A 23,740-nucleotide genomic window follows, 5' to 3' on the forward strand; every position below is an offset into this window, starting at 1 on the left:
CAATACAAGACAAGACAAACCAAAACTAGATAAAACAAGACAGGACAGGACAGGACAAGACAAGACAAAACAAGACAAAACAAGACAAACCAAAACAAACCCAACCAAACCAAAACAAGACAAGACAAGACAAGACAAGACAAGACAAGACAAGACAAGACAAGACAAGACAAGACAAGACAAGACAAAACAAAACAAAAAACCCATGACAAAATATAAGAAAACAATAGAAAGACAAAACAAAAAACAATACAAAACAATACAATAAAAAGACAAAACAAAACAATGTACAAGACAAAACAAAAAAACAACGACAACAAAAAAAAAACAATGTAAACCAATGAACAAAAAACAACAAATAAACAAAACAAGACAACAAAACAAGACAGAATGACAAGACAAGAAAAAACTAAACAAAGAACAAAAAAACAACAAAAAACAAACAAGACGACAAAATAAAACCAGACAAGACAAAACAAAACGACAAGACAAAGCAAAACAAAAAAAACAAACAAAACCAAAACAAGACAAGCCAAGCCAAAACAAAAAAGCCAAGACAAAACAAAACAAGTTACAACAAGACAAAACAAGGCAATACAAAAAGCAAAGACAAAACAAAACAATATTAAACAAGACAACACAAAAAAGCCAAGACAAAACAAAACAATAATGCCAAGAAAAAACTAAACAAGACAAAACAAAAAAGACAAGACGAGACAAAACAAAAAACAAGACAAAACACAAAACAAAAAACAAAAAAAAAACAAGACAAGCCAAAACATTTGCTGTATAGTGTAATGTCTGCATTAAAAACCCAGAAGGGCTGAATGATCTACTCACATAGTAAAAACCATCCTCGTCGATCTCTCCAAACACTGTGATCACATCACCTGCACAAAACGTCAGTTCAGCCTGAAGGACAGAGAGAAGGAAAATCAAGTTCGTCTTCATTCAGAACGGTCACAGAAATGATTGAATATGCAAATTGGCAACATTTACAAACACAATGTAGATGTAATAATGACTTAGGAGAATACGTCAATCACAAGTCTCTATCTATCTATCTATCTATCTATCTATCTATCTATCTATCTATCTATCTATCTATCTATCTATCTATCTATCTATCTATCTATCTATCTATCTATCTATCTATCTATCTATCTATCTATCTATCTATCTCTCTGTCTGTCTGTCTGTCTGTCTGTCTGTCTGTCTGTCTGTCTGTCCATACATCCATCCAATCTGTTTGTCTATCTGTGTCTATATGTATATACTACCCATCCATCTGTGCATCAGTGTATAAATCAGAAAATGGCTCGACATCACCAGTCAGAATGAAAATGAAATAAAGTTATCTTTTTAAGGAAAATTTCTAAAATTGAGGTCCAAAACAACATCCACCAAACTTGTGAAACGCAAACACAGATCAACCAACACTGGGCAAGGCAGGCCCTCTCTGTCAGACTAGGAGCTGTGTTCACAAACCAGTAATGTAAACCTTGACCTCGAGTCTAACAACAGCAAAAAGCACACACAGAGGTCTCAGTGTCACAAATAACCATTCCCTATTCCTTTCGCAGGAACTCACTCACTCACAGCCAATCAACAAAGCCTTCATAAGTGCATTATAATGATTCATAATATCCAATAAATGCATGCAGACACATTGAAATTCATTTAAATGCATATTTTGTGCACTTAAGCATGACACTAATACTACCACTGTGGAATATAAAGTGTCCTGTTACGCTTATTCCTAACAGAATCATTCATCAAGCGAAATATGAAGGCTTTAAAACACATTCAGTGCGCAATGTAAATGTGTTGTGCATGCATTATGGTGTTTTGGGTCTCGTAGGTGAAACGTACACAGACAGTACAGGTGCTGATGCAGTGCAGTGAGTTCCTCAGTAGGAAATAGAGTGTCATTTGGCACAGGCCCAGTGAGCAAAGACTCACTACTTCTTTCCACACTCACCTCCTCGCTCTGCAAGCTGCCCCCATAGTGGGCCTGTGCGCCAGCGGCAATGCAAAGGTGACAGGAAGTGACAATGGCGTGTAAAAGACTTGAAAAGGCTACTTATAAAGAATTATCACCTTGTCAAAAATTTGCAATTGAATTGGACAATTTTAATGCCCAGTACTTCTATGGACACATTTCAATCAGTTACTGTAGGTTCTTTTAACCCTCATAATGTATTCAGGTCCCCGACGTGGAGCACTGTATAACTAGCTCTTTTTTACTCACAGGATGTTTTTCCCCTCACACAAATTTTTCACTTGAGTTCAGTTATCTGAACTTGTGCGATCGCTTTTATTGAGGCAAATGTTGTGCATTCTGCATCATTTGTGCTGTGTGACGATAATTCTCCTATATTCACACGTTTGGATTGACTTTGCATGTCATTTACTCGTGTGAACAATAATTCCATGTAAGCATCATTCCCAGCATAAGAAGTACAAATAATAATAATAATTAATTAATTAAATTAAATAATTGAGTATTGTTTAGTAATGGAGCAAAACTTTACAAATGCTTTAAGATCCTTCAAATAGGTAAGGATCTTTTTTAAGATTAGATTTTTTGACAACGATTTAGAAATTTAGTTTCATAATTCATCTTCAGGTTATTATAAAAACTTTTAATCAGTGTCTAAATGAATAAATGAATGAATGAATTAATAATAAATAAATAGACCTCAACTGGATGATTTTAAGCAATCATGAGTTACAAATTCAAAGGAATTTAATCAAATTCTATTCATTTCCATGGGGTTAATACTAGTTAATTGCAATAGGCTCTATGCACAGTTAGAGTTTTAAAGCCAACGATAAACTTCCAGTGAAAGCTTTATGTAACTATTTTTACTGTTTTTACAGCATCGATGTTGTAATGTCATTACAATACATCCAGTTAAATAGGCTTAAGCGTTCATTCAGTTGTTCAAGCGTAAAACAAGATGAAAGATGTCAAATGGAATTTAATGCAGCGTTTCTTGTCCAATCTGAAACCCACTTCATATCATATATATCTAACAGGTAGTGAAGATTGCTTATTTTTAAAGAAATCAGATCGTGACGTGACAATTTTGCAGTGGAAAGACAGTTTACCGGAAGCTCTTGGACTGCCTGGATGAAAATTAAAAGTCTGTGTGCATATAGCCCATTGCACATTGAGTGTTCTTGTCAATCTCATACAATTGTTTGATTATACATTATATATATCATCAGTTTTTTATATGTGGTCCATGTGTAATCAAGTTTTAAAACTTTGCTTGCTTTTCCTAATAACTTCTCATAATAATAAGTCAACACATATCAGTATGAACTGACTTAAAAAAAGAAGCTATGACTGCTTTATTACATAAAGATTACTTTGGTCAAACCTGATAATAATACATAATATGAAAATAATATGAAAATAAATGTCCAGTTTTTAATGCATTATGAGGGTTAAATGTAACGGTTAAAGAATTCCAGTTTTATTTGTTTTATTATTTTTAGAATTAGTATCTTAGATGACATTATATTACAACTTAAAATTCAACACACGTAAATATGTAAATAAAAAAGCACAGCATGATTTACGAATGGCAGCAGGTCTGTTTGTCAGCATGGCAACATGAATCAATCAATTGAATGCTATTTAATTTAGAAAATTTACATTTTTCTGAAGAAAATCTCATCAATTTAAAATGACTTTTAAAATATATAATATTAGTAAATATCAGTAAAAAGGATGTAGCATTGGAGGCTGATGAGTTTGAATGTATGTACTAAAATTACTAAAATAAAGTGTGAAGATCAATAGAAATTCAAAACAGAATGAAAAAAAAAACAAGAAAATAGCCAAAGTGCATGGATATATATATATAATTAAAACTGACAATATATAATCTTAATAATCAGTATAAAAATGTATACATGGTGCTAAATTATTAGGCAGAAAAGAGATGTCTTTGGGAAACCTATCTAAAGTTTGAGACTATTTTAAATGAAAAAAAAAAAAAAATAAAATAACACATTCAGCATTAAAGAACTTCCAAGAAATAATTTAGGTTTGGAACAACATTCTAAGTAATCGACACAAGATTTTTTACTCTCTAAACATGTGCCATCTGAATGAACAGTAACATAAAAATACAAATCACACTTTAGCCGCAGAAGCAGACAATAAGCTGAAAATGAATTCGGTGGCTATTACAGAGGCAGACATTCAGGCAAGCCAGCATAAAAATCAAAAACTTATGGGATGAGACCATAAGTACAAGAAAGCCCGGACAAAATGGACTCCATTAGTACCTCCACATCTACATTAGGCGAGCTTTCTCTGGGGTCATAATCATACAGTGCCACCATCCTCCGCGTCGACACTGCATGTTGTCTTCCACTCCTTTTGTTCCTCTCTGAGAGACAAACAGATGACAAAAACCAAATATATATAAATGCTGGAGGGATAGTAAAGCAAAATACTCTTTAATAGTTTTTGATAACTACAAATAAATGAATATTAACACAAAATATGCAACAAACAATGATTAATGAACAACAATAAAGACAGTTTTGCAGGATGACAAGAGTTTGATGTTATTGATCAAAAACTCTATTGTCCAAAATTACAGGATTCAGCAAATGGCATGAGTTTTGATTAATGAACTGCTTTTTTAGGACAATAATTATTCAATAAAATATTGTGATTTTCCCTGACACGTGCAGCACTTTGTCTTGAATGACTTTAAATAAGTACCCAAATCTTGCACTGTGGAGTCCAAACTAATCTATAGTGAACATTTAACCAATGAAAATGGAAATAAATCTTGAAAGAATTGTTACAACACGTTACTGTCACTGTTAGGCAGAAACCTTGTATCTCCAGGTATATGGAAAAGACCACTATGAAGTTATCGTCACTTTCTGGATTTACCATTATAGGTACTGTATGTGTCATTAATTAGTAAACTTATACAATTATATTACATATTTTCGATGTATACATATTTCTCTCATGATAACTTTTTGAGACGTTTAGTATAGTAATTCACATGTACAGGGTATAGGGTAATGCTTTTTTTTGGTCTTGGAGGAATAGATCTGCTGTGCTGCCGCTGCTTTGAGTACTGATGCAGAGCAAGCATGAGATGTTACTACTGCCAGTATATTGAAAAACATACAGTCTGAGAATGTAACACACTGTTCCTGCAAACACAACATACATGTAACCTCCACAGCAGATCTATACACAGGTGTGGCTGGGGTGGAGGAGAGTATCCAAAAATGCTCTGCAGGTTGCTAATCGAAATGACACTGAAATATTTAAATGTTAAGAAACAAGCTCATTCTGAGGCAACAGCAACCAATCACCTGCGCCATGTAGTTGGAAGACGACCCAGAATGAAAACTATGTCACGTCAGACGGAGCAACTCTAGTGATAATCCCACCTACTTTAGTTAAAAAAGTATGTTCCAGGCCGTTGTTATTGCAGAAAAATGCCTGACTGGCTTATCAGCAGCCTGACATAAAGCAGAGGGCTCTTATATAATACTGAAAGGCTTTATTCTATGGAAATAACCACTTGGATGTACTTTATCCAAATTATTACATAGCTAGTTGCCACAAAACTGAAAAAAATACACAAAACACTATTCTGAGCTGTAATAGTTTAACAACTCTTTATTTAAAGGCAAAGCTTTCAGAAATAAAAATGGCTGAATGCAGCATGCACTAACCTACATTTTATTCAGTCACAAGATGGCACCAAGCAGTCAAAAACAGCGACCTGACAGACAGCGACTGTCTCAGTAATCATCAAGATGATTCAAAGTACCCGGATAAGCCTGTTAGTTAGTTTCAGTGGTTTTACCTTGAGCCAAACAGTACAATACGGCACAGTTGAAAAGAGGCTTTAATGTCTGAATATTTTATCATGACCTACTGTCATTTTCTGCAATATACTGTATATATAACCTAAATATGATATTTGTTTCTGCAATTTTGTGACTAAACCTCTTAAGTTAATTTAAGGATTGATTGAGTGCGTACAGTGTTTTCTTTACTCAAGAATCACCATGTCTGTAATTTTTGGCACAGGAAAGCATGTCTTAGTCTACTCTAGCATATACCGTCTAGTCCAGGCAAATACCATTTTAAGAGTCTTTTGCGTAGCACTCAGGGTCATCGCTGGGGTGGGGGTAGTTTGGTGAAGTTAGGACGATTCTAAGACAATAGAATCGAGAGATGCTATTACGGGCCCACAATCTCACCCCCCCTCTTTACTTTTGTCTGCGACCCCCCCCCCGCCGCTCTTCGATTCCGTCCGTGAACCCCCATGTCCCGCAACACCCCCACCCCCCTCCCCCCATCTTCACTTTTGTCCGCGAATCCCCCCTCCCTCCACTCTTTACTTCCATCCGTGTCCACTCATATTGCAAGTCAAATCTCTCTGGCCCCTCATTTGGGATACGTTTCCCCCTCATCTGGCCCCCATGAAAAACTAATTGAATAGCCCTGCCCTACAGTTTAAGCTTGTGAAATTCTGTCGTACAGTGCTGCGAATAAAGGCGGGACTAAACAAGATGATTAGACGTTAAAAAAGCGAGCGATTGATCCATGTTTTACATTTTTGTACAGAGAGGTCATGTTTTGATTTTCTATTGGTCTCCCGCAATCATGTGATATGTTTTTACAGGTCAGAGTTCACCAAGCTTGAACTTTGCAACACAACCATTTTTGCACGAGCTTGCTTTTCCGGTCTGCCACATTCGCATATGTATGAATGTAAGTCTATGGGGTGAAAAGTGCAGTGTGACTGCCACTTGACCATGCAAGCCTGAACATACAAGGTTTCCATCCTACAGCGAGAATAATAAGAACCATTTCTTAGTCACCAATTCAAGCACATTGATCAATTGGACTGTTTAAAACTGTTTCCATTAAAGCTCAAGGTGCTCTAAAATAGAAACATTTTCAACAATGGTTTCAGACTTCTGACACCACATTATTCTCTTTTTTGATCTCCCTTATTCGCTTTATGAGAACAGATGAATAGATCATGCTCGCACTGAAATGTCATTCACTTGTTGAAGGCAAACTTGAAGGTGAGCTGTTAAAAGGCACTTTAGTAAAAAAAAAAAAAAAGGAAGAAAGGAGGTCTGAATGAGAAAACGGTTGAAGAAGATGGGGGCACAAACCTCTCTTGGATTTCCGGGACCTGCGATTAACTGAACGGCCATCTTTGAACCTATTGCAATTTACTTAAAAATAAAAGTGGAAACCAAGAAAGAAATGGAAGAAAAAGAGGAGAAAATGAAAGCAAGGAAGGCACAGGGGGTTATCCATTTTTCAAATTCTGGTCTGAGTTCCGTTTGATATCTACTGATGAAAGAAAGTCATATGAGAACATAAGTGATGACAGAACTTTTTTTTGATAATTAAAATGAATAAAGCTTTTTAAAAAATCCCCTTATTTTCTCTATGGGAAAATCCATTTTAACAGTAACTGCTAAACCTTTAAAGTGAAAACTCTTTTGAGCTCAGAGATGGTTATCTGATTGTATAGGCTTTTGTTTAACCCATCTGTTTGCATATTTTAAAAGAACAATTTCATATCCCTCTATTGTTTTTAATTTGTGTCATTCACAGTGCTTCATGGAATTGTAGTTCTAACCAACATTGAAACTGAACTGAATAATACAGATTTTTGTATTCTTGTCCAATTCTCATATACAGATGAAGTCAGAATTATTAGCCCCCTTGAATTGTTAACCTCCTTGTATATTTTTCCCCCAATTTCTGTTAAATGTAAATAATTTTTTTTCAACACATTTCTAAACATAATAGCTTTAATAACTCATTTCTAATAACCGATTTCTTTTATCTTTGCGATGATGGCAGTAAATAATATTTTACTAGATATTTTTCAAGATACTAGTATTCACAACAGAGGCTCGTATTGAAAACGTAGCCCTTTATACAGATACATTTCTGGATGGCGCCAAATACCCCAGAAGGTATGTTTTAGTTTGGCAGTTTTTGTTTTTGCGAATCCACCAGAGGCCGCTGTGTACACTTTTTCAGATCTCCAATTTCTTTTGCGAGTGCCATTCGTGCCTGCTCTTCTCGCGTAAATCCACCAGAGGCCGCTGTCAACTGACTTACAGACTGACCAATCGACTGACCCACTCTCCTCCTTCCCTAAACCCAACCAATAGTGTTTTCAAAAGCACAGGATGATCTGCTCACTCACTTCCCTAAACCCAACCTACAGTTTTAAAAACTAATCCAGAAAAAAACACCAGATGTATACCACGTTTTCAGATTTTACCACATTCTCACCCTGTTATTTACTTGATTATTTTAGTTTTTGGCTTCTGTTTTTGTCTTAATCACTGAAACTGTTCTTTGCTGGATTCGAACCTTGTCATTGTGGTCAACTCCTCTCTGCATCTCAAGTCTGTCGATGTACATGGCAAGCTACTGGACATATTGGTAACAGCGGGAAAGCAGTCTACACGTAGGTAAGCGGTCGGCGCGAAAAGGAATGCTGTCATACCGCCCCGTAACGTTAATTTTAAAAATGAAATTCAATCATACATACATCTGGCTACATAATTTGCGATCTCCGGAAATAAATATAGGCCTACATTTTCAGAATGAGACTGTTTTGAGTATTCAGATTAAAGTGCCATTTAAAGGCTTAACTAGTTTAATTAAGTTCCCAAGTTATGCCGAGTTTAGACTGCATGATTTTAGCCCCGATTTTGACTCATTTTGAGAAATCGCGACAAATGCCTGAAATCACAGGCAAATTTGTGCTTGTTCACATGAGTAACAAGCACACAGTATGAGCTATCATAGACGTGATCTGAGAGGATCGGCAATGAGTCGCTGACGCCCGTGAGATATTTGGCATGCTAAATATCTGGAGCTGACAGATTCAAATCATGTCCTGTCAAATGTGTTCTGATTGAAAATAACATCCACGATCACCTACAGCCAATGAGAGAGCAGCATTCACTGTGGTTACCTGCAGGCCAGTGGGAGGTTGGGGGAGAAGTTAAAAGCGCTCATTTTCAGTTTATTTGGACCCAAGAAATGGAGGAAAAACTAGTGGAAATTTGGCAGAAGCACCTGTGTCTGTTTGAAGTGTCATCTGAGCAATACCACAACCGGCTCGAAATTGAAAAAAGTTTGAAAGAAATTGCAAATTCCCATCAAAAGCCAGGTGAGCAAAATAAGTAAATTTTCTACCCCACAAAAGGCTTCTTCTCATTATGTAGTTAATAACAAAAGATTGTGTTGTTTCCATGTCACTTCTGGCCTGTGTTTGGTTGTGAGACCTGTGTTTGTTTGTCAGCAATTCTTCCTATTGTAAAGTCATGCAGTGTGAAACCCCTCTGTCGCCAGTAATTAGGAAAATCATTGTTTAATGATGGTTTGTTATGTTGACAATCGAAAAAAAAAATGCTTATGGGCAGTAGGGGACTAATAATATTGACCTAAAAATGGTTTAAAAATGTTTTAAACTGCTATTATTCTAGCCGAAATAAAACAAATAAGACTTTCTTCAGAAGAAAAATTATTATAGGAAATACCATAAAAAATTCCTTGCTGTGTTAAACATAATTTGATAAATATTTTAAAAAAGGAACTACAGGAGGGCTAATAATTTTGACTTCAACTCTATATGATATGCTTTATGGCTTACAACGATTGTGACTAACAGACATGTTAAAATGTCTATACAGTATGATAAAAATGTAAGATAATTCCAAAAGCAGTGCTACTAAGAGTAACACTGAAACACTTATCACTATGAAACAGAATGTGGACTTGCAAACTAGTACCTACTGTCAAATAAGAGCACAAACAGAAGACAGAAATTAATTAAGGAGGACGAGATGGGCAGGATGGCAAACAAACCACCTATTAGTTCATACCTATTTTCTCAATGGGTGTGTTGAGTGGAAGAAAGCCCTGTTTGAGCAGCTGGTCCATCATTTCATCATCATCCGTCTGAATCTCGGAGACCATGTTACAGGGGACGAGGCCCCTGCGGCCACAGATCTCTGCCCTGTAGAATCCATCTGTGTCCTTCTCTCCAAACACCTGGACAACACAGCAGGGCCATGATTAAACTCATTTCACTGCATTCTTAATTACACTCTCTCTCATTCCATACTGCTGCTGCGCTCGGTTTGATACGGTGGCTCAACCTCTGTTTTCTTTCTCGGATCATTCACTTATGCTGGTTTAATATTGATTTGCATAAAAGTGTCTGCTAATGAAATAAATTTAAATGACCAATGAAAACAGAAGATTAACATAAGTTCAATAAGTACATTAAAAAGCATAAGAACAATAGTCTGAACCTATATTTCGTGAATAATATATCAATATTTATATAATATGTATTTAAATAATTTGTTAATATTTATATAATATTAATTTAATATGTATTTAAATAATATATTAATATTCATATAATATTAATATATTATTTAAATACATATATTAACACTATATAAAAATTCAGATATTGTTTAAATACATAATATATCAATATTTATATAATATTAATATAATGCTATTACATGATAATTATTAATAATCATAATATTAATATAATAATACTATTATATTAATATTACATAATACTATATTTAATAATTAACAACAATTCACTTTGATGATTGAAGTAATATGAGTAAATATATAAATTAAAGGGTGACACTTTAAAACAAGGTTGTTTTAGTTAATGTTGGTTAATATATTTATTAACATAAACAATACAATAAATAACATATTTATTACAGAATGTATTTATTGTTATTAAATGGAAATAAAGGTGTACATTGTTAGTTAAATCAAAGTACATTAACGTTAACAAGAATGAATGTTGATTTTAATAATGCATTAGTAAATGTAAACAAGTAAATGCTATGATTAATGAATGATAGTAAATACATTTAATAATAAAACCTTATAGTAAACCTATGTGACCAATTAAAGTAATAATAAATTAACATGATTATTGATTACTATATTAATGAACTTGTGTAAAAATATATTATAATACAAACACACAATATACTGTAAGTAATAATATAAAAATGTAATTATAATTGTATTATATTTAATATAAATATAATTATCAAACAGTGGAATTAGTCTGCATTTTTATAATAGCTTATGTCTGAATCAAATAGCCCAGAACAGAATCAAAAAGTCTCAAATTAAACAGAAGAAAAATGGCATTAATATGAATTATTAATCATATACAGTAACTTTCAGTACACAAAGCCTTATGAAAATTATGTTTTCTATTTTCTGGCCTTATTTCAGTAACTTAATATAAATAAATAAATAAATAAATAAATAAATAAATAAATAAATAAATAAATAAATATATATATATATATATATATATATATATATATATATATATATATATATATATATATATATATATATATATATATATATATATATATATATATATATATATAGTTTTGTTATTATTGTTATTATTTACTAATTATGCATAAACATGTCTATACTACTGTACTTAATGTAGCCAAATAGAGTGTCATAAAATTTGAGTCATTACAACTATATTAAGAAACTGAACTTGAACATCAGAGAATTATTTAACAATATTGAATTCAAACCTTTATGATCTGGCCCTCCTTGAAGGGAAGCTCTTCAACAGCAGCATCAGGGTTGGGTGACATTGACAGAGGATCATAGTCAAACATGGCCACAAAGATTCGAGACAAGTCCTCTGGCTCTGACTCATAGTAGTCTGGAGACCGCCGTTCCCGTCCTCCATAACCATCTGAAACACAGGAGAGTGCAATCTTCTTCTACACACAGAAACTACAGGACAGCTAAAGTCCTAAAGACAGTATGCTTCCTCAAAGGCATCAGTTGCGCTTCTGTGACAGCTAAACAGCACTGAAAAATATACAGAGTATGCTGCTACATGACTATACAAAATCTTCTTACACCAAGACAAGAAACACATATTAACATAATAAACTGATATAAATGCTAATCACAGCTATTGCGAATGCATATACAGTAGAATTACTTGCCACACAACACACCAGAGGGGTGATATATACAAGCATCTCAAAAAAAGAAGAATGCAGTAAGAACACTTCCATGCAATTCAAAAGAACGAGGAAAGGGAATAAAAACATTGCTGTTTTACTGTAAAAAGACATTTAAAAATTTCTTAAACAGACATGCAGCAACTCACTAGTAATATTTTACTGGAGTGATCGATCTAAAACCCCAAATCAGAAAAGGTTGGAACAGTATGGAAAACGCAAATAAAAAAGAAAGCAGTGATTTCCGAATTTACCTTGACTTGTATTTCATTGCAGACAACATAAACACAAAATATTTTATATGTCTTGTCAACTTTATTTCATTTGTAAATATACACCCTTTCCTGTCATTCAGACCTGCAACACATTGCAAAAAAAGTTGGGAGGAGTTTAGGGCTAGTAATCAGGTAAATTGGTTAAGCAATGATGTTTCCTCAAGGAAAGATAGGAAGACATTTGGATATTTCACTTTCAACAGTGCAGAACATCATTAAAAGGTTCAAGGAATCTGGAGGAATTTCAGTGCGTAAAGAACCAGGGTCCAGGCCTAAGCTGAACTATCTCCGATCCCTCAAGCGGCACTGCATCAAGAATCGTCAGTCATCTTTAAGCGATATCACCACATGGGCTCAGGACTACTTTGACAAAACTTTGTCCACAATATGAAACCACAATACGTAGTTACATCTACAAATGGCAGTTAAAACTGTACTGTGCCAAAAGGAAGCCCTATGTTAACAGTGTCCAGAAGCACCGTCGGCTTGGAGACATCTGGGATGGACCATCATACAGTGGAAACGTGTACTGTGATCAGAAGAATCAGTATTTCAGATATTTTTGGTGAGAAAAGGATGCCATGTGCTCCGGACCAAGGAAGAAAAGGATCATTTTGACTGTAACCAGCAACAAGTCCAAAAGCCAGGGTTTGTCATGGTATGGGGTTGTGTCAATGCTCTTGGTTTGCACTTCTGTGATGGCATCATTAATGCTGAAAAGTAAATAGAGATTTTGGACCACAATATGCTGCCTTCTTTTACAGGGACGCGTAAAGAGAGTCATAAATGCTTTATTGTTCCAACTTTTTTTGAAGCGTGTTGCAAGAACCAAAATCGAAATACGTGTTTATTTAATAAAAGAAATCATGAGAAACACATTGAATAATGTGCTGTTGTACTGTCTGCAATGAAATACAAGTCAAAGTAAATTTCGAAATCATTTCTTTCATCTTTTATTTGCGTTTTCTATACTGTCCCAACCTTTTGCTGATTTGGGGTTGTACTACCAGATGAAATTGTTCCGTGTGAAGTATCAAATAACTCTTTTCTGTTAACTTGTAACAGTCACAGAGAGAAGTAAATAGTTAAAGGGGCTATGTGTAGGAATATTTATTTATTATTTGCTTTTTCATAGCCAATACGTAAAGTTTGTAGTGTAACTCGAATAAAATTCTATACAAAGAACAAAAAAGAACCATGTAAGTATATTGGTGCTTTGAATTACATTTAAAGATGCCATAGAATGAAAATACGGATATACCTAGGCATAGCTAACCACGTTTACTGCATGAAAATGACATAAAATGAGCCTTAAACTCTTTAAACAAAACACTGACTGTTTCATTGTACACAGGGTCAATAATATGATTGTATCTTTTCTTAGTTTAATGTGTATATTGTGAAATTCACCAAGCATGTTTGTAATTAGGCAAGAAACACTGATGAATATAAGTGCTTAATGCACGTTTATGCATAGTGTCATATCACTCAGCTCTTACGGTGATTTTTCTTGAGTGAAAGGATGCCAGTAAACTTTAGAAAACAAATCTGTTTATGCAAAGGTTGATATTAATTGCTGCCCATGTTTTCATATATGTTAAAGCTTCAAAATACAACCCTCGATACATCTTTGTCACCCTCCTTGCTGAATATAACTATAATTTAGCATATTTTTATCTACAACACAACTCAGGATCAAATTAGGGTACTCTGGTGGCTTAAAGATGGCTCACTCATCAAAATAAACCTCCCCACTATCACTTCAGTTGAAAAATGATTTAACAAGGAATCATTATATATATATATATATATATATATATATATATATATATATATATATATATATATATATATATATATATATATATATATATATATATATATATTTTTTTTTTTTTTTTTTTTTTTTTTTTTTTTTGCACATTTTTTTGTTTATTTTTAAGTACAAAACAATGTGTGTGTATGTGTGAAAGCAGGCACTGGCAAGAGCTGAGGTCATTAATATTCACCACTGTTCCAAATATGGTTAAAATTGAACTTTCATTCTAAGGGTAATTCCTGTAGTTATAAACAAGCATATAAAATCTTTGATTTAGAATTTTACCAAAGCAACATACCCTTTATGTAGATATCAGAGAGCAATTTTAATTATTGAATCAATGCACTCTATGGCAACTTTAATATCTTATATGTAAAATGCTAAATTACATGTATGAGCAACATGTTGCTGGCTGTAGTTTGCTTAACACCACCGGTATCCCCAATAACAATAAAAATTCCACATTTAGCCCCTTTAATTATCAGTGTATATACTGTACAGCTGATACACGTGAATCATGCACCCAATTACTGATAGGAATAAGAATATAACACTTTCAAGCAGCATTAAAAAAAATACATTCATCATAGTCCTCAATGAAAATGAAGGCATTTCTGCTCTTAAGGTTTGTGATCTTACAACATCCAACAGTGAAAAACACACATGCATGAAACAACTAAGGAAATTTAGGGAAAATGCAGATGGATGAGGAAAAAGACAGCAAGGGGAGCAAGAGGGGTTCACAAACACTGTCTGGTGTTTTAGACCACACAAGAATGAGTACAAACGAAGGAGCAATCACTCGGAAGCCTAACCTAAACCTAGTCATTAAAAATAATTCCATGTTGCAAAAAGAAATGGTAAAGTTATTGTATATTGTAAATAGAAATTGCCTGATATTTTACGGCATAAAATGGCTCTTGATTAAAACCTAAATAAGCATATAAAGGTAAACTAATATAAAAATAGTTCAGTAAATATGCCTCACGCTGTCTGTTACTGACAGGATCCTGCATGTTTACCTTTCTGAAGAAAAGGCAGTTTCTGTTCGTTTTGAGTCAGGAATACAAGTAAAGCTCTAGTGACTGCCTGCTTGATTCTAGATTTAATAAATCTATATAAATCTGAAACAAAAGATCATTTACAATAACCTGCCATCTTGTCTTTGTTTTTAGCTACACAACTGCCTCAGTGTTTTTCTCCATTTATGCATACGGTACAATTTAGGCTTAGCGTGAACATGGCAAAAGCTAAAAGACTGAATGGGACTCAATTTGGACATAGTTACTGTAGTAAAAAAGGGTCATATTAGACTTGAGTACAGCTATATGTTTAGGTATTGCAATCTTACATCTGAGACCCAATTATTCTGACCATTTATTCTAGTGTCGTAATTTTAAATGAAGTCCCAAAACATTTGTGTTAGGTAGACATCTTGTCACAAAAGCAGTCAATAGAGCTTACCTTGTATTTTCATTTAAAGACCCCATGAAATCACCTAACAAATGCAAACTGGTTTGCTACACTGATGCTTTTGTTATACTGAAACAAGATGTTTGGATCAGACACCAAGTCCAATAAATGCATAAAGAAAATAAAATCACCCAGATTTAGATTAGCGGGCTTATTGTTATGGCACATATATTTATATTTGATTTTAATCACAAAAAAGGAATAAAATAACATGAATTGCCGCACAAATGTCCTATTTTAGCATATTTATTTATTTTATTTAATCAATCAATTAATGTTGCAGAGGTGGGCCTGTCTAGCTGATGTACCACAGGGCTTGGTTCTCAGCTCTACTTTTTAGCATGCAAATTTTCGAACATGATCACTTTGCTTTAACTATGTTTACAAAAGCACATCATGAATTAAAATCAGGCTAAAATGTATGTCTTAGATTTTTATCTCACAATTTTTAAAGGTGCTATATAAAATACAGTTTATCCTTTAAACGCGGTCTACAAAATACATTTATACAGTAAACTGCCTATAAAGATGAAGCTCATCTTGAATGCGATTTAACTCAAACTTTGTGAAATAGGCCATTTAAAGCAAACAGGCATCAACTAAGCGACCTAACCAACCTTTATTAGATTTCATGAGGTCTTTAAATAAGATGCTAGATTTTTATAGATTTTCTTTTTCATGGAGGAGCCACGCCACATACCATATCGGTGCTCTGTTCGCTGTGTGGGCCATTTCCTGCGGTGGGCTACATTGGTATAGTAAACATCGTCCTTGATTGGTGAGAGGCTCCCCTCACTCCCCTCACTGTTATTCTCCATGGTAATCTCTACGAAAACACCAATCAGAGCATTATAGCCACAGCCCCTCTACTCGTACCATGAGTTGTGGATTTCAAGGCTCACTAGATGTGTTTTAGGATCAGAAATGCCATTCTAAAGCAATAAAGCATAACAAAAAATGGTGCAGTGATCCTAAAACACTATTGAAAGCCAGCTGACATGAGTTGTTCCAGAGTAAAACAGCAATGTTCAACATCATGATGTTTTTTGGGGTTTTTTAGGTGACAGCGTGTGACCTGTTAGGAGTGTGATCAGTATACTAAATTTTCTGTCATTAAATTAACTCTCACTCTTTTTAATGTTTATAAATCTGAAGCAGGATAAATGTCAAAGGTCAACAAGCGGTGGGGTACATCAAGGGACTCCCAGGGCCAATGGGACATCATGACATGTACAGGTAAGGAGAACAGAGGAACACACAGTAGGTGTCTCTACAAATGATAATACAAAGAGGAAGGAGAGTCCAATGATCATGTGGCTACACTAACCAATAGAAGGGACCGTCATTGGTCTTCTCTGAGCAGGTGGACAGCCATGACCTGTCCTACGGCCAGAATGGTCCAGTCGATCCGAGCGTCCCGTTGAGGGAGAGCTCCCTAAAATCTTCAAAAGCAAATAATCAAATGTTAATTAAAGCTTGTGACGCCTTAAAAAAAGAAAAATATCCTACTTAAAAAAAAGATTGCCATCAACCCCCCAAATAAAAAAAACTGATTTCTTTAGATAACGGGATTCTAGTCCCAAGAGAAATCAAAACAAGGAGGATGAACCCGGCAAAACATTAAACATAAACAATTGAAACAAACTCTGACAACAACATGAGCAGGGTTTTGGCAGAAATCAGATGCTTAACTAAAGACCATTTTGGTTTTTGTTCTGCTCCTTTTTAGTTTTGAACATATTTTGCATGATGCGAGCTCATTCATATTCAGCATTACGGTCTGCCTATGCTCTTAATATTTTGAAGAGGTACAACTTTAAATCAACTATTCAGATATCCTGTAAATCTGTATATGGGAGTAGGACCTTAATCACCACAAAACATCAAGGGAGACTTTTCACTGGGAATAACAGTTGATTTTCAATCATAGGTTCTTGATCTTTCCATTTGGTCCCCCATGAAATATTTATAATCTTATGCCATTAGTCCAAAAACTATTGTATTTGTATAAGTATATCAGTAGAAAAAACATTCGGAAGCAAAACACATCAAAACAACGATGTATCTCAATTCAGAGAAGAGTTATTTGTTCAACTCAATGCAATGTGTGGCACAACTGACTGGTTTATGCAAAGTAAGCATGATACAAACTAGTTTTAACTGTGCAGTACAATTATGATTGGTTACAGTTGAATATGTGCAGACAAACAAATAAATCCTATTTGTCGATTTCAATCGGTCATACTACATGGTTCATTGGCTCGCACAAATAACTAATTTGTTCACACTAGGCTGCTGAAAGTGCAGATTTATCATTCATTTGGTGTGTTTGGCTTCCTACAAACACTTTTACCAGCCTTGTTCCTGGAGGCATGCCGACACCAAACAATTTCATACCCTATTGAATTAAACTCACAAGTCCTGAAATGGATGGATGCATTCCTGCTTCCAGGAACAGGGTTGGAAAATCCTTCTCTAAAAACTAAGTTTGACTCTAAAGTGTAAATTTGAAAACTGAGTAAACATGGTCATTTGACGTGAGACTCCTTCTTCGCACAGAAACAAGAAACACTCAGAAATGGCCTTTAGGTAATCAAAACAAATCTACACATCCAAAAAATTTCACTCGACAATCTAGGAATCAAACAAAGTCACATGAGAACAAATCAAGAAATTCAAGAACGATCTTAAAAGCTAAAAATCCCCCCCCCCCTAGATAAAAAACCAAAACAAAAAAACAATAGCAGTATTAAAAGGTGAACTCAAACAATAACATAACAAAGTTAAGCAAAGTCAAGCAAAACAGACAAAAAAAAAGCAAAGTAAAAAGAACAAAACCAAATGAAACAATGACAGACTGGGTGGTACACCATGAACAGAAGAATGACTTCATTGCTTGTCGATGGGAACACAAAGCAGTTGGTAGATGAGGAGAGGGCGGAGGGGTGAGAGGAGGGGTAGGAGACACACACCAGGGGTTCATCCATTGCCCTGTTGAGTCTGGCCACAGAGTAGGCCCTAATGTCCCTGTGATAGGTCCTGCCAACCTCGCTCAGCCTGCCCTCGCTCCGGAATCTGCGCTGGGGATGGTGATGGTGCGGATGGTAGTGGTAGTGGTGGTACGACTCTCGCATGCTCCTTGTCTCTGGAATGGCGTTGAGGTAGTCCTCCTCCACACTGCACTGCCGGGTCAATGTCCTTTTCCTGCCAGCAGCAAGAGCGCGCCGCTCCACTGGTCCCTCGCTGTGGATTAACCGCATGTTGGGGCCAGAACCTACGCGCAGTGGGCTGCCCCCCATGTAAGAATGGTAGCCTCCGCGGTAACCAAGGGAACCCTCTTCCTCACTGCCGCAGTCTAGTCCACTGTCAGGGCTCTTGGTGGTCTGCCGGCTACTACTGCTGCTCCAGCATGGCGGACGCTCCTCTATTGAGGTGTAGCGTGGAGAAGAGCGTTGCCTCTGCAGCCTACGAACACACTTGCTTGGAGAGAGGTGGTTTGACTGGCGTGAGTCTTGGTGGTAGGGTCGTGGACTTCTGCAGGGAGTACCCGGACGAGCCTCCTCGAAACGCAGGCGCTGGCCCATGACCTCCACCCCGGTGTCTGGATCCTCCTCTGCAACCTCCGGGATGCTGTGGAGCCTCTTGTGAGAGCGCAAGGAGCGCTGTCGTACCACCTCCCGCTGCAGGTCCCAACTGTCCCGCTCCACCGCTAGATCCTGACGCCTGTAATACGCCTTTTAGAGAGCGGAGAAGGTGATGGACGAAGGAGGAGCCAAAGTTTCAGTTAGATTTGGACGTTTTTCAATTAGTTACAATTGGGATTGTTTTTGGCAGGTTTGTTTGATGGCGTTAGAACAGGCAGAGAAGATAAAACAGTGTGCAAATAGAGAACAAAATGGGAAAAGAAAGACAAAATAAAGACAGAATTAGTTATCGGAGGTCATGGCCAAATGTAGGGCATGCAGTCTCATTCCATGACGGACATGACATGCGACGGAAGGGAATCTGTAGAAGGAAAAGGCCAGGTAATGCAAACCACACAGAAAATGAGAACTGGAGAGTATCACATATGCAGGGCTCATTGAGACGATCCACTAACAAAGCACAGTCCAACAAAAACAACAACAAAAATCTACAGATGAGAATTAAGAACACAGAACTTTAATAAATTAATAACAGGCAATTCAAATATCAAGACTGATGAATCTACAGACTATACATGAATGAAAAAAGGAAAACAACAAAACACAAAATGGAGATTCATCTGCCAAGCGTAAAGTGAATTGTGTTCAAAAGTTGATCAGTAACCTGGAATGGAAATTTAACAAATATTATTATTAAAAATACCAATATTTTCTAATAATTTCAATTATTAATTATCAAATTTCTACATCCTGATTTATGTTGCAGATATTTTGCGGTTATACTATGGCTAAAATGATGAGCTAAAACAGTATACATATATTTCTTAAACAAATATATACTGTGCAGTGGGGGAAATAAGTATTCCACACGTCATGTTTTTTTTCCTGGAATAAAATTTCTAAAGGAGCCGTTGACATGATATTGAACCAGAGTTTGGTAAAAAGCCAAAGAATATAAACATAAAAATAAAACAAAACAAAACATAAAATCTGAAAAATTAGTTGTTATTACAATGGAATGACAAGAAGAATATACTGAGCTAATGGAACTTGTTTAATACTTTCTATAAAATACTTTTTTTGTGATGGCAGCTTAAAGATGTCTCTCATATGGAGAATAAAGTCATATGAATTGCTCAAGTGTAAGTTTTTTCACAGACTTCAGCAGTGTAAAAATCTTGATGGTTCAGTGGGTCTCGTCTACCAAATCTGATCTTTATTTCGCATTTTGTATTGCATTCAAGTCAGGTAATTGGCTGGGCCATTCTACAGCTTGATTTACTTTTTCTGAAACAATTTGAGAGTTTCCCTTGTCTTGCTCATTGTCATCATTGTCTTGCTGAAATGTCCACCCTGGTTTCATCGTCATCATCCTGGTAATGTAGATATTGGACTGAAGCAGCTGATATTAATTTACAATGACAATGGGCAGAGGGTTGCTGAATAACTACTGAGAGATTTCAGCTGCTGTCTCGGCTTTCACTGCCTTTCTACAGCTCCTTTCCTTCATGTATTCAATACTTTTTCCCTGTGTCATTTCAGTTTATTACACATAACTTAATTTGTAAACTAATCACATATGTTTTCTTTGCATATATGGATTTCTTTGGTTGTTACCAATATCGAGGGAAAATTTCAAGTCAACAGCACTTTTAGAAATGTTTTCTGAGAAAATGTTGTCATGTTGAACATTTATAATATATTATATAAATAATGTTTTTTTTTGTATTTGATATATTGCTGTAAATATGCTGTACTAAGCAAATATCAGATCATACTAAACTGTGCACTTCAAAGCAAAACATACCTAAAAACAGAGCAATATAGTCTACATGAGGTGATAGATTTCATACCACAATCCCAATAGCCGCTCAGGTCTCCAAAAAGATAACTCAAAAACAAAAATGACAAAAACTGAAATATAATACACCATTTATTGCTTCATATATTCAATACATAGCGTATTTACGTTTGTAACCTCTTCTGTATAATACTTACTGATATAAATACTGAAAGAAATCTTAACAATAGTAGACATTTTTCATGTGGAAACAGATATTCACAAAATTTGAAAATTACACTGAGAAAAGTAAAACTTAACAGAAGTGTAACCATGAGACAAACATAATCAAAAGTGAATAACTTGTTCATTTAAGCAAGACTTGACTTAAATGAGATTCCCAAAATGCCCTTGGAATGATATGTGCATTTTACTTGATCATGTAGGTCAGGCATGTCCAAGCTCGATCCTGGAGGGCCGGTGTCCTGCAAAGTTTAGTTCCAACCCCAATCAGACACACCTGGGCTAGCTAATCAAGCACTTACTAGGCTTTCTAGAAACATCCGTGCAGGTGTGTTGAGGCAAGTTGGAGCTAAAATCTGCATGACACCGGCCCTGCAGGACCGAGTTTGGACACCCCTGATGTAGGTCCTAATTTGACACTTTAAACAGGTTAAATTGATGTAATACTTGTACATACAGTAAACACACCCTGTTGTTTTTTTTTAATAATAATCACAAACACCAAAAATCGTGGCATAATATTCCATGAGATTAACAGGCATAGCAAACAAGTTCACAGTTTATATATCTGCACAAATGCGATTGTCATATGCAATAAATCTAAGAATTGGCTAAATAATCCTGTCAATTCAAGAGTAGAATTACTAATATTACTACTATATCCAGATCAAATTTGACTAGATACAAATGCATAGTGATGCAATACTTTAAACTCAACGACACACTTTGTAACATCTGGAGAGCATAAAGCATATCAGATTGTCTACTCATGCATTGTGTGTGCAGCCTCGGGTTAAGCCATTCAGATGTATCAAGCTTTGTATGACTGGACAGGCTTATACAAAGCTGGCTAAATGACTGGATAACATTGAAGTTCGGTTGTGCAAAGCGCCCCGCTTTAGGACCAAGGATAGACTGAGGATGGGGTGACCGATTGAGATCCTGCCGCTAAAGCTTACAACATCAGAGGTCTAACACACCCCCCCACCTGACTTTAAAATCTCTATCACAAAAGCACACACTCACAGACCAAAAAAGTTAAATTAAATTTTGTGCTAGTGTCCACGAAGCTTAACTAATCACAAAAACACTCTTACCTCTAAAAAAACACCATCATTAAACTGCAGTTGGTCTTTCAACCCAATTCTTAAATGTCTCAACCATCTAGTACCACCCACCCTTCGGAGGAGCCCTACAGACCACGGCATACTCCATCCCCCTTCGTCTGTCCCAGCCTCTAGCCTGCGGCCCTGTGGCCCACCCCCAAGACAGACGGCGGCTGGTGGGGTGTCTGTTCCATACCTTTAGTGTGTTGTGTGAGTTGATGCTGCGGCGGCGGCCTTCTTCCAGCTGCATCTCTGAGTACAGCTCCTCCTCATCCTCCTCCATAATGTCGGACAGGTCGGAGCCCCGACTGCTCTCTGTGTAATACTCGTCACTGTGACTGTAGTGATGATGCTGGTGATACAGGCATAGAGATTTTAGTGATTAAACAAAACACCAGGAAGAAACACCGGAGTGGTTTTAATGCAAATATGATTTAACCAATCTGAATCCCAGTGGCGTGGCTACAGTAGGAATGTTGTGCAATATGGGTCTATTCTGTAAAGTCTCTGTAATGACTGAGTTTTAATGGGGAGGTTCACAACTTGCTACTGCATGTTTCCATCCAAAAACGCAAACTAAATTTATGGGCAAAAATGGAATAATCACATAAAATATTTGCGGATAAAGCTTTCCATCCAGTAAGTCAAGGAGAATAAAATTGACCGTTCCTGATAAACTAGTTTGAAATATCAAAAAAAAAAAATGCTATTTCAATAGCCACTTGAAAAATTAGGGCTGATATATTTATTAATGAATCTATTAATGGACAGAAAGTAATTCCAATGACTTCGAACAACCAATTTAGACAGAATGGCTTGAAGAAAAGAACATGTCCAGTGAGCAGCAGCTTCCTTGTTGATGCCAGAGGTAAGAGGACATCTTTAAAGCCAGAATTTATCACAGAATCTATTCACTCATCTTGACTTGAGTCAATGGTTCTGGCTGGTTTTGATGGTGTAATGGTGTGGGGGATAGTTTCACATCATACATACTGTAGGGTCCTTTAGTACCATTTGAGTTAAACACAATAACCAACCTGATCATTGCTACATTCTGGAGTGGCTACCAGCAGGATAACGTGAAACGCCACAAAGCTCAAATAATCTCAGTCTGGTTTCTTGTACAGTACACAACATGGAGTCAAATGACCCACACAGTCACCAGATCTCTATACAATAAAGCCTCATTTGGGATATGCTGGAATCGGTCTTTACTGTATGCATACATGGCAGACAAATCTACAGCAACCTTGGGATGTTTTTTTATGTCAGTAAGAATCAAAATC

At 35.8% G+C, this 23,740-nt stretch overlaps 1 protein-coding gene across 7 annotated transcripts in view; it reads right to left on the reverse strand.

Moving 5' to 3' along the window:
- Nucleotides 1-23,740, reverse strand: part of rimbp2b (RIMS binding protein 2b) — a 205,094-nt gene that overhangs the window by 7,853 nt on the left and 173,501 nt on the right. The window contains exons 17-26 of one of the 7 annotated variants that reach the window (XM_056463339.1): nucleotides 22,651-22,806; nucleotides 18,654-19,415; nucleotides 17,009-17,123; nucleotides 16,382-16,507; nucleotides 11,671-11,837; nucleotides 9,940-10,108; nucleotides 7,192-7,254; nucleotides 4,306-4,409; nucleotides 1,982-2,014; nucleotides 841-912 (exon numbers count right to left, since the gene is read on the reverse strand). In XM_056463339.1, coding sequence (XP_056319314.1) covers nucleotides 841-912; nucleotides 1,982-2,014; nucleotides 4,306-4,409; nucleotides 7,192-7,254; nucleotides 9,940-10,108; nucleotides 11,671-11,837; nucleotides 16,382-16,507; nucleotides 17,009-17,123; nucleotides 18,654-19,415; nucleotides 22,651-22,806 — 1,767 coding nt within the window. The remainder of the gene's footprint in view (nucleotides 1-840; nucleotides 913-1,981; nucleotides 2,015-4,305; nucleotides 4,410-7,191; nucleotides 7,255-9,939; nucleotides 10,109-11,670; nucleotides 11,838-16,381; nucleotides 16,508-17,008; nucleotides 17,124-18,653; nucleotides 19,416-22,650; nucleotides 22,807-23,740) is intronic. The other 6 variants (XM_056463337.1, XM_056463336.1, XM_056463334.1 and 3 more) reach the window with 6 other exon arrangements.

The sequence above is a fragment of the Danio aesculapii genome, chromosome 8, assembly GCF_903798145.1.
Source record: "Danio aesculapii chromosome 8, fDanAes4.1, whole genome shotgun sequence".
NCBI classification, from domain to species: domain Eukaryota; kingdom Metazoa; phylum Chordata; class Actinopteri; order Cypriniformes; family Danionidae; genus Danio; species Danio aesculapii.